We start from the raw sequence: 14,824 nt of genomic DNA, 5'->3' as shown, positions 1-14,824 counted from the left end.
CGCCCTTCTACAGGCATCGCATCTTCTTCAAGATCAAGCCATTCAGGTTCAGTCGGACAATGTGACAACCGTAACGTACATAAACCGACAGGGTGGAACGAACAGCAGAGCTGCAATGTCAAAGATAACAAACATTCTCCTCTGGGCAGAAAGACACGTGGTGGCGCTGTCGGCAATCTTCATTCTGGGAGTAGACAACTGGGAAGCAGAATTCCTCAGCAGACACGATCCCCATCCAGGAGAGTGGGGCCTTAACCTGCAGGTGTTCGAGTCCTTAACAAGTCGGTGGGGAATTCCACAGATAGACATAATGGCCTCTCGTCTCAACAAGAAGCTAAAGCGCTATTGTTCCAGGTCGAGGGACCCACAAGCAGTGGCGGTGGATGCTCTGGTGACTCCATGGGTTTACCAGATGGTTTACATGTTCCCACCTCTTCCACTAATCACAAGAATTCTCAAGAGAATGAAAGGGGAAAAAGTTCAAGAGCTTCTCGTTGCTCCAGATTGGCCGAGAAGGGCCTGGTACGCAGATCTACTGGAGTTGCTCCTGGAGGACCCGGGGCCTCTACCTCTGCGAGAGGACCTTCTGCAACAGGGGCCGTTCGTCTATCAAGACTTACCGTGGCTATGTTTGACGGCATTGGAAGTTGAACGTCAGATTTTAGCCTGGAAAGGCATTCCGAATAAGGTTATTCCAACCCTGATTAAAGCTAGGAAAGGGGTGACATCTAAATATTACCACCGTATTTGGAAAAAATATGTCTCGCGGTGTGAAAACAGGAAATTTTCTGCAGTGGAATTTCAACTGGGACGTTTTCTCCTTTTTCTACAGTCAGGTGTGGATGTGGGCCTATGTTTGGGGTCCTTGAAAGTCCAGATTTCGGCCTTGTCCATTTTCTTCCAGAAACAATTGGCTTCCCTACCTGAGGTTCAGACATTCTTGAAGGGTGTTCTGCACATCCAACCGCCCTTCGTGCCTCCCACGGCACTTTGGGATCTTAACGTGGTGTTGCAGTTTCTGCAATCGGACTGGTTTGAACCTTTACAGGAGGTTAACGTTAAGTTTGTTACGTGGAAGACTGTTACACTGTTGGCCTTGGCTTCCGCAAGGCGTGTGTCCGAACTGGGGGCGTTGTCTCACAAAAGCCCCTAATTGGTTTTTCATGAGGATAGAGCTGAACTCAGAACTCGTCAGCAATTTCATTTCATATCAACCAACCTATTGTGGTTCCAGTGCTTACTGACACCTCTGCTACCTCAAAGTCCCTGGATGTTGTGAGGGCTTTGAGGATCTACGTGAAGAGGACAGCTCATCATAGAAAATCTGACTCGCTGTTTGTTCTCTATGATCCCAAGAAAATTGGGTGTCCTGCTTCAAAGCAGTCTATTGCTCGCTGGATCAGGCTTTCTATCCAGCAGGCTTATTCATTAGCAGGACTGCCGGTTCCTAAATTGCAGGCCCACTCTACTAGGTCAGTGGGTTCTTCCTGGGCGGCTGCCTGGGGTGTCTTGTCTTTACAGCTCTGCCGAGGAGCTAATTGGTCAGGATCAAACACGTTTGCTAAGTTCTACAAGTTCGATACTTTGGCCTCTGAGGACCTTCAGTTTGGTCAATCAGTTCTGAAGGAACCTCAGCACTCTCCCACCCAGTTTGGGAGCTTTGGTACATCCCCATGGCACTAATGTGGATCCCAGGATCCTCTAAGATGTAAGAGAAAATAGGATTTTAATTACCTACCGGTAAATCCTTTTCTTGTAGTCCATAGAGGATACTGGGCGCCCGCCCGGTGCTTCGTTTTTCTGCACTGTTACTTGGTTAAGTATTATTGTTGGTTCAGCCATTGCTGTTCCTGTTCAAGTTTGGTTAGCATGGCTTTCCTCTTGTTTGTGTGTGCTGGTTCGAATCTCACCACTGTTCGGTTAAATCCTTTTCTCGAAGTATGTCCATCTCCTCGGGCACAGGGGGTCATTCTGAGTTGATCGCTCGCTAGCAACTTTTTGCAGCGCTGCGATCAGGTTAAAACTAGGCAAAACTGCGCATGCGTATGTACCGCAATGCGCAGGCGCATCGTACGGGTACAAAGAGGATCGGTTAGGTGCGTGGTCGACACAGGGCAGCTTGCAGCCCAGTTATAGCTCTGCTTGGAAGTCCTCATATTGCAATGGACTTTTCTTATCAGAAGAGCTGTCCTTTGTGTTCATATTTGCAAATCTACATTTGTACAAATATGTCCTGCTACAGCTCTGCTGCTGTAGCAGGATGACGATACGAACGCAGCATGGCATGCCTCGAGTGTCTGCATCCCAGCCGGCTCCCAAAAAGACTGGATGGGCTCCCACTGAAGTTTATGTATAGCAGGAGTGTATGCATGCGGTAAGTGGTGGGGATTTATTGCATTCAAAATGCTATGCGTGATAAGTCCTGCCCATGATGTTTATTTTAAAAATGAGAAATACCTAGTGCAACTAGATTAATAAAAACAAGTGGTAATAGATCTCTGTTTACTATCTATAACACCCAAGACGTAAATAATAGATATTATGATGTCAGTAAACTTCCAGTCATGTAGCTGTTCCAGTATATTTAAATATTACAATATTGAACCCCTAGAAAAGATACATTTAAAGCATAAATAACAATTGAACGTTTTTGATCAAAATGTATTCTTCAAGACCAAATATATAGCTACATTAATGAATAACACTTTTTCATCCTGTTTTTCATTACTACTTTGTTTTAGGATCATCAGTCTTGCAGTACAGAAATTAGCGTTACAGAGGAGATGATGAAAGTTCTTTCAGCTCCTGAATGTCACCAGGCAAGAAATGTAAGTGTCCCTTCTTCCTTTATAAGTGAACCAATATTGTGATTTTTTTTTTCCCTTTCATATTTTGAAGTAAATACAACAGGTAATTGTTAGCAAAGGCCCAGCAGTGCAATGGCATGGAGCACAACTTACAAAAATACACAGACATTTGCACATTTGTGTTTGCACAGATTCCATGTAGGGGGATTTAATATCTAGGTATGTAAAGAAAAAGATATGGGGCAGGTGAATGAATCATATTGAAATAGATTTCTGGAACATAGACCTCCAGTTGTCCAAAGTACTACATTTTAATTATTAAAATTAGGTTATGTTACCCAAAAGAATAGTGCCTAATAACAGCACATTGCATAGTTTGTTGTGTTTGTTCTCTGCTCCACACTGATATGCAAGGTATCACATCCCTGTGTATTCTGGAATGCAGCATAATATATATATATATATATATATATATATAAATATAATTAACTTAATACCCATGCTTCACTACGAAAATGTAAAGAATTATTCCAATCTTTGTCAGGCCGCACCTCTGAGCTTCCCCGATTGATGCTGTAAATATGCTGGTACGGAAGAGAATAATCCGCCTCCTTCTCTGCCCCCTCCCGTCTCTGATGCTGCCCTGCTCAGTGCTGTAAATGCTGGGACGACAGGCCAAGCTCCACCCACTCCATGTTAAATATGTTAGGCTGACTCTATGTCACAGGGCCCTAGGTTTCCTTGCTTAACTTCGAAACTAAAGTATGCCTCTGCCACCACCCGTGTGTGCCTCTGCCCCTACCCGTGTGTGCATCTGCTCTTACCCGTAGGTGCCTCTGCTCCTACCTGTATGCCTATACCCCTACCCGTGTGTGCCTCTGCCCCTACCCGTGTGTGCCTCTATCCTTACCTGTGGGTGCCTCTTACTCTACCCGTGAGTGCCTCTGCCCCTACCCAAGTGTGCCTCTGCCCTTACACGTGGATGCCTCTGCCCCTACCCATGTGTGCCTCTGTCTAAATTGCTCCAGGCATTCCAGAGTTATGCCGAGAACTATTGATTTTCACATGTCACCCCCTTCCCACCCCTAGGGGTGCTAGGGGTGTCTTACCCCCACAATATTTGTTTCCAGATTGTAAGTCATATGTGTACCAAGTTTGGTGTAACTTGCCCCAGGCATTCCAGAGTTATGCTGGAACATACACACATAGATCCATTTATTTATTTATATATATATATATATATACCAGGTATCAGAGACCAAAGAGATCTCAAAAGAGGGCACTCACCAGTCCAATAGACTAAAAGGCTATTATTTCATCACAGTCATAAGTAAAGAGTCGACGTTTCGACCTATAAGGTCTTTCTCAAGACAGTCACCAAAGACATCCAGTCAGCATGCCAGTCAGCATGTGATGAAATAATAAAAGCCTTTTAGTCTATTGGACTGGTGAGTGCCCTCTTTTGAGATCTCTTTGGTCTCTGATACCTGGTATATGTGAAACCTTCTTTGGGGTTTTTTGAGGAGCACCCCTAATACATGGACTCTTTTGATGTGAGTGCGGACTTTTACAGAAACTATATATATAATATATATATATATAGCAGTGACGTGCGGTGAGGTCACTGGTTGGGGAGGCACTGGCAGCTAACAAGGCCCCCCCCCCCCCCCTTCCCCCGAAAAAAAAAAAAAAAAAAGTGTGGTCCCCCAACACATCAGTAAAACCAGCACTAGGCAGAACCAGCCAGGGGGGAGTAATGCCATAGCAGGGGAGACACTCAGTGTGGTGTCCCCCCTGCCATAACATTAATCTGCCCCCCCAGCCAGTCAGCCCAGGGTTGGAATTCCTCGGAAAGTGGGAACCCCAAAAAATATGCTGGCACTTGGAGAACCACAAGTGCCAGCATGCCCGGACATAAAGGGCCTGCTGGCACCTGTAGTCCACCTGCAAAGAATAGTAATATTGTTCTTTACAGGTAGCCTACAGGTCCCAGCAAGCCTGCCCCAGCATGCTGGCACTTGGAGAACCACAAGTGCCAGCATGCCCGGACATAAAGGGCCCGCTGGCACCTGTAGTCCACCTGTAAAGAAAATATTAAAATAAAACACCACACGTCTTGAAAATAAGCTTTATTAAACTGGGTCTTCACCTGGGGGAGGCGGCCTTTAAGCTCTTTTGCATGGCCGCCGCCTTCCCGGAGCTTCCGGCGTCTTCACCTGGGTGGCGCCACCCCCCCCAGGGCTTCCAGCGTCTTCACCTGGTGGGCGGCGGCTGCTAAGCTCTTTTGCATAGCCGCCGCCCAGCCAGGACTTCCGGCGTCTTCTCTCTTCAGGAGCTCTTCACTGCTCCTCCTCCGCCGTCGGACTGACTCTCCTCCGCCTCGCGCTGACTTATATAAGTCAGCCGGAGGGGGGCGGGGCGATGACGCGGCGAGCCGTGATTGGCTCGCGGCGGCCATCTTGAATTTAAAAAATTACGCTGAGGCGCCATTTTTGAAACTGGAACCGCTCCGCTGCCAAACTCTGCAGGATAAAGGTAAATTTCCGCCGCCGCACCGCCGCCCGCAACCCGCACCGCCGCCTCCCGCACCACCGCCGCATCCCGCTGCCCGCACCATCGCCGCATCCAGCCGCCCGCACCTCCTCCGCCAGCGTCGCCGACACAGTGATTGACAGCGGATCCAGTGACGGATCCGCTGGCCAATCACTGTGGCCCTCACTGACAGGGACGTGCTTTCATAGGTTGAAAGCACGTCCCTGTAGGAAAGCGGCACCTCAAATGGTGCCGCTTTCCCATATATTTTCAATGGGCTTTTACAGCCCATGGCTAGTCCCCGCCCGTGCCCGCCCCCCCGCTCCCCATACTTTCCCCCATTGACAACGGGAGGCACCACGATCGGTGCCTCCCAAACACATACAGAGGGGAGCAATGCAAAGAATAATATTAAGAAGATACATATGACACAGAATATGTGTCATATGCATCTTCTTTGTATTATCTTAATCATTAATGACAGGGGAGGCACTGCCTCCCCTGCCTCCCCTGACTGCACGTCCCTGATATATAGTATTTATTTGTAATAAATAATGATGAGCAGACTCCTGCCGGTCCGAGAGCTTCGACTGACTTGTGGTTGGCTCTAATTTTTGCCACCCAGATCCCCTCTTTGCAGATGAGCCAGCGAATGTGCAATACTGACATCATCAGAATTTCATCCAATATGCAGAGCAGAACAATGCACCATGGAATGCAACTGAATTACAAAGGGCGGAAGTTCAATCAGGACAGACGCCTTGGCTAATGCTGGGTGCACACCTATAGATATAGCTTCAGATCAATTAATCTGCAGATATATCTATAGCTGGATTGGGCAGTGTGTTGTGCATACACACTGCCCGATCCATCGTGACTTACGTCACGAACTGGACAGGCATTTAGATGCGCCCGCCCAGTTCAGGCATGTGTACGGGCAGTCGGCTGATCAGTAGATATATTGGTCATAGTGTGTGCTGCAGGGCTGATGCGATATGCCTGTGAATGATGGCATTCAGAGGCATATCGCTGGTACACAATGGGCGACGGGCGAGCAATATATCGGCCATTCAATAGAACGGCCTATATATCGGCCAGTGTGTACCCAGCATTAGTCTCACTGATCAGTGGCCCAGTTGCACAACAGTGACAAGGGGGCATCCTAGATGCAGCATGTCCCAAGTACGATACCAGTTCTGTAAGCAGTGCACTCACCATGCGTTGGACACCGGGAGGGAAAGGATCCGTGCTGAATGAAGACTATATGTAACTAGGCTTACCATACTATTCCTTTAAACCAGGACACAGGTTCTGTGGCTGATTAAAACCAGATGAAATGCAGGCTTGAAGTCAGCCACCCACAGAACCTGTGTAATTCTTGAGTGTCCCGGTTTAAAAGGATAGTATAGCAAGACTACAGTATATAGAAGTTGCAAACCACAGGAACCATGATGAGTAACCAGAAATGGAGTCAGTTACATGAAGTGTTGGCAAACCGGACATCAGCAGGATACATGAGGAGTAATGCAGTATAATCAGAAAGCAGCAGAGATCATGCATGGACATCAATCAGGGAATACCAGAGATGAAGAATGACAGTGTATACAATGGAAGCAAACCCAAGAATAGAGACCTGGGGATCTATTTATGAAGCAGTGAAAAAAGTAAAGAAGTGGGCCAGTGGAAAAGTAGCCCATGGCATCCAATCAGCATTTAAGTAACATTTATCAAGTACTTTCTATACAGTAGCGGATCTTGCCACGGGCAAGCAGGACATTTGCCTGGGGCACCGCCTTCCGGAGGGCGCCGCACCAGGGCAAGATCCGCTGCTGCTGTGTGCCCCCCGCTGCCCCCCTGCTGCCGCTGGCCGCTGCCGCTGGGAAGGGAAACTAGACGCGTACGCGTCTAGTTTCCCTTCGTGGAGAGGTCCTTTACTGTGCGGTGCGCGATGACGTCATCGCGCACCGCACAGCAAAGGTCCTCTCCACGAAGGGAACTAGACGCTACGCGTCTAGTTTCCCTTCGTGGAGAGGACCTTTGCTGTGCGGTGCGCGATGACGTCATCGCGCACCGCACATCATTTCAGTCTGTACAGGGGGCGTAAATGACCACGCCCCCTGTACGAAGCCACGCCCCCTAATGCCACCCGGGGCGCCAGAAGCCCCGGAACCGGCCCTGTTTCTATAAAATGATACGTGGCAGCTGATTGGTTGCCATGGGCAACTTCTCCACTGGCTCACTTCTCCACTCTTTTCACTGGTTCATGAACATACCCCCTGATTCTTTACAACCAACAGGTTTTACAATGGAAGCAGATATAGGGCTGATAGGTGATGGCTAACCCAATCAGTGCATGAACCCATTGTGAATTAAGCTTAACAGTGTGCCTGAAACCCATATTAACCAAGCTTGCCAGAGCAAAGTATAGCACATGGCAAGAAGCAAATAAACAATCTTATTCAATATGAAGGCTGGATCAGGTGGCAAAGGGCTGGTCATAATGCATAACAAATTATAAACCAGTTACTATTACTGTCATGCATCTGCCTTGGGGGTCTATGTACTAAACCTTGGAGAGAGATAAAGTGGAGAGAGATAAAGTACCAGCCAACCAGCTCCTAACTGTCGTTTTTCAAACATAGCCTGTAACAAAACAGTTAGGAGCTGATTGGCTAGTACCTTATCTCCCTCCAGTTTATCTCTCTCCAAGACTTAGTATATAGACCTCTGTCACTAAAATGATGTTTAGTTATGCACACAAGCTATAATGAGTGGCTATAGCACAAATACACAAATACATGTAGGCAGAGCAGCCAACAAGATCTTGATTTGAATGCCACTTCAGAAGCCAGAGGCGTTTTAGGAGATTGGGGCACATGTGCATGCCCAGCACACATTATAAATACATTCATAGGCGGATCCAAGGGGGGGGGGGGGGCACTCGGGCCCGTGCCCCCCCCCCCCCCCCCCCCCCCACCTGTAGTTTCTGACTTCTTTTTTTTTCTCAAAAGGAGAACCGCAGCAGCACTACTGCTGTTTCCGTCAGTCGGATTTGATAAAAGAGCCGGCAGGCACTAGGACCCTCCGCGGCTCTAACAGCAAGTCCGTGTGGTAACCAATGGGGAGGCTGGAGCTGCAGCTCCAGCCTCCCCATGTCTCACACCGCAACCTACCTCCCCCACTGCCAGCCGTTCAGAGTCTAGCCCAGGCGCGGGGTTCAAATGCCAGCATTGAGTAAGACTGTTACTTATGACAGCGCAGAAGACGTCACTAGCCCTCACTGCACCGCACAATAATCCCAGCACTTCCTCCTCCACTTCCTTTACTACCATGCTAGGTGCATTTCCTCCTCCACTTCCTTTACCACCATGCTAGGTGCAGTCACACTCAGCCTCAGCTTTGAGAAGGCGGCCCGTGTGATTGTGACAGGGCTGTCCTGCAGATGTTTTATGCTGCTTGTTGGAGATCCAGCTGGCTGCTACTGCTAATCAAAGATGGGCAGTTCGTGTCCTGCAGTCTGAGTATCACTGCAGTGCCAAAAACAAGGTATGCTGCACCTGCCACCACCAACTAAAAACTTTAATAATTATATTGCGCTGGGGTGTCTTCCAGACTCCCATACCTAATGGAACAGGTGACCAACATTTCAAGGCCCAGTCAGCCTTTTCATCAGGGTGAAACATTGGCAATAAACCAGGATGCAGTCCTATAACCAATCATTACCTGATGGCGTATTCTGTGAGGCCACACCTCTTTTCTGGGAGCACACGTGCCTTAGGTGCATGTAAATATAACTATTACCATTACCCTATCATGGTGCCCCCCCTATTAATTTTCTTCTGGATCCGCCCTTGAATACATTACTGCTCAGAGCTATTGTCAGGTGCTTACAACAGATGCCTATTTGCTCAACCAAGGTATGTAAGATTAATTTCCTTAATTTTCTCATAATTTTGTACAGTAAGCCATACTTACCTATTATCCCAGAATTTCTGGTAGACTCCTAAATTTCAGGGAGTTTTGCTGGATTTCAAAGAGAGGGACACTCTCCCATATCTCCAGTAAGGTGGGCAGGGCTGTAATGCAATTAACTGTGACTTGCACCATTATGGCCTTGGCTCGCCTAGTGTGTAATACAATGGGGGCACTTCCCACCTATATCCTCCTAAACTCCCAAAAGCTAGCATAAAAAAGTAGGTACTGTTTTTATGATACACACTGAGCACTGGACACAAGGGACTGGACACAAGGGGCAGTGGATGAATAAAATCATGCACTGCTCACTAGAGCATGAACAAGGCGACCCAATATACAAACCGGGTGTGGTTCATTAGGTCGACATGAGTTAGGTCAACATACATTGGGTCGACCATGATCACTAGGTCGACATGGTCATGAGGTCAACATGTGCTAAGTCGACATGGAAAAAGATCGACATGAGTTTTTTTACTTTTTTTGGTGTCGTTTTCTTAGAAAAGTGACGGGAAACCCCAATTAGTGCACCGTGACTGCTCGCCATGCTTCAAGCACGGTGCCTCGCTCCGCTACTGCTGCGCTCTGCACAGGTTACCGTTCCCAATTGTAGTCCACGTGGATGGTTAAGGTTGACAAAGGTCAAAAAATGACATAAATTGTGAAAAACTCATGTCGACCTTTTTCCATGTCGACCTAATGACCATGTCGATCTAGTGATTGTGTCAACATAATGCATGTCGACCAAACATGGTCGACCCAATGTATGTCGACCTAACTCATGTCGACCTAATGACCGCCATCCATACAAACCCATGTGCAGCAGCACAAAATCATTTAGTGGTAAACCAAATAAGTTGCTTGCCATATATACTGGGAGCTGGATATTAAATAAAAATGCCATTGTGCTCTTTGCATGTGCCTTTGGCCTGTTTAGCCATTATCAGGTGATGCAGAATGAGTAGGGTACCTGTTGGTGCAGCGTATCTTATGTGCAATCATACTGCAAATGCTCAGATCAGTGAGTGCACGTATTTGCGCCCGTGCTGATACACTTCATTCTGCCACTTGCTCCAGCTTATACTTGGATTGGAAGAAAGGGGGCATTCTAATGTACTGGAAGTTGAGTTAGGGCGTGAATTGTGAATACATGCAGACTGGTAAAACGTATGTATGTACTGTATTCCTGCGACAGCCATGTTACTGTATTTGTGGATGGTAATGGACAGGTGCACATAGATAATGAAGCTGATGATGATGATTGCCACCAACACAAGCTAGCCACTTGTTTGGTTGCAAATGCCACACTGAAACCAATTGGTGGTTGCTTCCTTCTTGGACGGACAATCACAGAGGAATGGCCACGCCCTCTTTTAGATAAAACAAGTGCAGTGAATACTTTTTATGCTCTGCAAAGTGTCGCCTACCTGCAGTGGGTGGCACCATGTGCCCGTCAGCTAGGGTCAGATCCAGAGAGGGGGCACGATCTCTGCGATTGCTCAACCCCTCTTCCAGCCAGAGGAGACTGTTGCTTTCAGTGGAAGAAAGCATCCTGGACCTACAGCAGCCCGGCACCAAGCAACATGTGCTGGGCTGGAGAAAGATGATGCAGCTGCCGGCTGACACATAAGGGGAGGGAGGGGCACAGGGGGGACATAATCATATTCACCAAGATACATCCTCAATCTTCCATATAGATGCCCCCAGACATATAACATTCATGTCACTACGTGAAATCACCATTGTACCTTCAAAATGGTACTGCTGAGAGGGTCCGTGATGATGATGATGATGATGATGATGACGATGATGATAATAATAATAATATGAAAATACTAAAATGATCCTTTATTATGCAAGCTTAACTCTGGCACCTATGGCATAGGGATCACAAATAACTGCCAAACACTGCAGTGCCATTTTTATAAAACACAATCCCTATATATCGGTACTAGTCAGAAGTTATTATTCATTAAATAAAACCCCATAGTAATACATCCTTCTATAAACAGCTTAATTCATTTTTACTGTCCATTTCTTCTGTAAGACGTGTAAACTTCTACTAAGAGAAAAGGGAAGGGTCAGTCTGATTACAGTACAAAAGGAATATAGAGAAACATCCTGAGATTGTTACTGGCATAATAACGTTACAAATTGCATTTCATATTTGTTTTCCAGTTTTCTTTACGTATAGGGGGATTTTCTCCTTTTCGCAAGGCTTCAAAGAACATTAAAAATAACATTGTGAAACCCTCCAAGTCTTTAAAACCACTGCAGCAATCAAGAGAAAATAGGCATGGACATAATAATAAAGAACAAAAACATGGAAAGAAAGAGAAAAAAGACAAACGCAAACCTAAACATGATCATAAAGATGTTGACACCTCAGAGGAACCAGAAGGCACCATTAATAAATCCACTCAGGACTTCGGAAATTCACATGAACTTCCTGTGCATACCATTCATCAGGAAGTTTCCTCAAACTCAAGATGCCCTGGCAAGGTGTGGCAACCGATAACTTTAATTCCAGAGATGCCTACAGTTAAAACATTTAGCATCGATGATCTTGCTTTTGCCGTTGATGATTTAACACCTCTGTCAGGACAAGACACAGAAAAGAATGAGCCTGATCTCCAAAAAGAAATATCGCTTTTTAATGATGAAGACCTGTTAGATTAAACCAACCATGAAAGAACATGAAAATAAACCAATGAATGAGAACACAAATGTCTAAGCTGCAGTTTTGCGCCATTTATATCTTTAAAGCCATCTCTACAAAATAGTATAGCTGCTATAATAAATCCAATTGCAAACAAATCTATCTGTCATCATTTAAAACCATAAAGGGGAATTCAGTTATACGCGATGGACCCGATGTACCATTACGGAAAACAGCACATCGCACCCCCACAGCAATTGCAAGTTTAATGGAGTATTTCCCTCACATCCCTCTATGGGGTGTGAGTGAAGACTCGCAATGTTGGCACTAAGGTGAATGGCTGACACGTGTGCATTTTCCCCTAAAGGTGGATACCCTAGAGGCGAAGTGCTCCATGAGCGACGTTGCCTAGTGTTTCCTCTCCCAGGCTGGGGCGGTCGGCGGCCGGGCATACACACTGAGCAATGTGATGTTGTTCATATCGCTCAGTGGGGGTAATTCTGAGTTGATCGCAGCAGGATCTTTGTTAGCAGTTGGGCAAAACCATGTGCACTGCAGGGGAGGCAGATAAAACATGTGCAGAGAGAGTTAGATTTGGGTGTGGTGTGTTCAATCTGCAATCTAAATTGCAGTGTAAAATAAAGCAGCTAGTATTTACCCTGCACAGAAACAAAATAACCCTCCCAAATCTAACTCTCGCTGCACATGTTATATCTGCCTCCCCTGCAGTGCACATGGTTTTGCCCAACTGCTAAAAAATTTCCTGCTGCGATCAACTTGGAATTACCCCCAGTGTCATCATGCAGCAGCCGGGCTGTGCGGGCAGCTCTTAAACGACAGTCCAAACTGAGCTGCTTGCACGGACAACAGCGAGGGTCGTTATCGTCACGTGGAGCTGTGCATCGCTGGTCGGCGGCAGCATACACACTTGCCGAGAAAGTGGGCAACGCCGTTCAGGTAGGGTGAAAAGTCTCAGTATGAGACCATGGAAATTTGTTCACTCGGGATCAGTACGAAATCCCGCTGGACGGGATCCCGGCGGTCAGAATCCCGACACCGGAATCCCGACCAGCACAATTCCGACAGGGGGGCGAGCTCAACGCAGCCTCATGCGGGCTCACTGCGCTCGCCACGCTCGGCACACTAATTTATTCTCCCTCTATGTAGTGTTCACTCTAGGAGTGAAAAGGGGCAGGGCGCCGGACTGCCCAAAACGGGGGCGCGGCCACGCAAATTAGGGGGCGTGGCCACGCCTACGTCATTTTAGGGGGCGGTGCGGCCCACAGACGCTACTTTAGAGAGCGTCTGTGTCCGGCGACGTCACTGTTGGGGGCGTGCCCAGCACCTCCGTCGGTGCTGGGCTTCCCCCAGCTCTCTCCCAATGCGTGAATGGATGCCGCGCGCATGCGCACAGCATCTATACACGCCGGGAGGGCAGGAAGCGGGCGGCTGTTCTAGCAGGGCGCCGCAAAAGGGGCAGGGCGGGTTTTGCCTGCTAAAAAACGGGCAGGGCGCGGCGCCCTGCTAAAACAGCCTAGAGTGAACACTATCTATGGGTTCGTGGACACCCACGGAGGGAGAATATGTCGGGATTGTGCCGGTCAGGATTCCGGTGTCGGGATTCCAACCGCTGGGATTCCGGCCGGAGGGATCTTGACCGCATCCCGTTTACTCGGCTAGTAAAACAGCCCGACAGACGGCGGCAGCCAGGGATGCTGCGGGAGCGCGCATCAGCGCTCACCGCCTGGCCATACACACTGCCCAAGTTTGAGCTCAAAGTAACTCAAAACGCCAAAACTGAACTACTTTGAGCTCAAAATCGGCTAGTGTGTATGGGTCTTAAGACATCAGGATAAATCTAATACAGACATGAAAACAAAGGGTAAGGAGAGCATTTTGAGAGAGCTTAGGCTCTAATGGGAAGACAAGAAGAGTGAGTGTGGCTCAGAGGAACATTTCGGGATGATGTGGTGGCTGCATTAGTATGGATTGGACAATATAGGTGAGGGGAGGTTAAGAATGAATAATAAAGCGAGAGCATGTAAAACTTGCAAGGGAGGCTGTATCAAGCCTTCCAAACAGTGGAGAAGTTGCCATAACTAACAATCAGCCTCTAACAGACATTTATCAAGTACATTCTATGAAATTACAGGTAGAAATAGGTTGGTTGTTATCGGCAATGACTCCTCTCATCCACTTACCCACTCTATAGAAAGCTTGGTACATCTACCCCTTGTTGTGGGAGAGTCTGATCAGATGTGGTATAAAATCCTATCAGTGGGCAGTGGTATATCAGGACGACCCCTAGGCAAGAGTACTGTAAAAGCCGGTGCTTCTGATCGTCTTTATGCCCGATATGTAAAAGTGCAACACTTTCTCTAGCAAGACACAGGTAGTAACGACATTACCCTTTTACATTTCAATCAGAAAGGTTGGGATGTCATAAATAAACACCAAGGGGGAGATGTATCAAGCCTTTGCGAGATAATATGGAGAAGTTGCCCATAACAATCAACTTCTAACACTGTGCTAGATAAGTGACGGAAGCTGCTTTGGGCAACGTCCCAATTTTATCCTTTCTCCAAAGTTGATACATCTCCCCCAAGGAGAGGTGAACGCATGACAGAATTGCTGTGTAAAGGGCTCTAAAGGGAAGTCATTTTAATTGGATTCTGTAAGACATGGGTGCGTGGTTGAGAGAGAAGAGGGATGTAGTCAAAAGGTTGACAATGTTGACAGGACTATGGGCCCGATTCAGACCTGATCACTGCTGGGCGATTATCGAACTACTGCGCATGTGTATGCACCGCAATGCGCATACGCAACGGACAGCAGCAATGATTCTGGGTGAAAA

At 47.3% G+C, this 14,824-nt stretch overlaps 1 protein-coding gene across 3 annotated transcripts in view; it reads left to right on the top strand.

Annotated features, from left to right (window-relative positions):
• The window catches only part of KNG1 (kininogen 1), a 130,514-nt gene extending 118,386 nt beyond the window's left edge, over positions 1 to 12,128 (top strand). For all 3 annotated transcript variants that reach the window (XM_063916355.1, XM_063916354.1, XM_063916353.1), the window contains 2 exons: positions 2,742 to 2,828; positions 11,490 to 12,128. In XM_063916355.1, coding sequence (XP_063772425.1) covers positions 2,742 to 2,828; positions 11,490 to 11,990 — 588 coding nt within the window. In that variant the 3' untranslated portion in view covers positions 11,991 to 12,128. The remainder of the gene's footprint in view (positions 1 to 2,741; positions 2,829 to 11,489) is intronic.
• Positions 12,129 to 14,824: the final 2,696 nt, after the last annotated feature.

Source organism: Pseudophryne corroboree, chromosome 4, assembly GCF_028390025.1.
Source record: "Pseudophryne corroboree isolate aPseCor3 chromosome 4, aPseCor3.hap2, whole genome shotgun sequence".
Taxonomy (NCBI): Eukaryota; Metazoa; Chordata; class Amphibia; order Anura; family Myobatrachidae; genus Pseudophryne; species Pseudophryne corroboree.
Note: the sequence above shows the minus strand (reverse complement) of the source record. Positions and strands in the feature narration are given on the sequence as shown.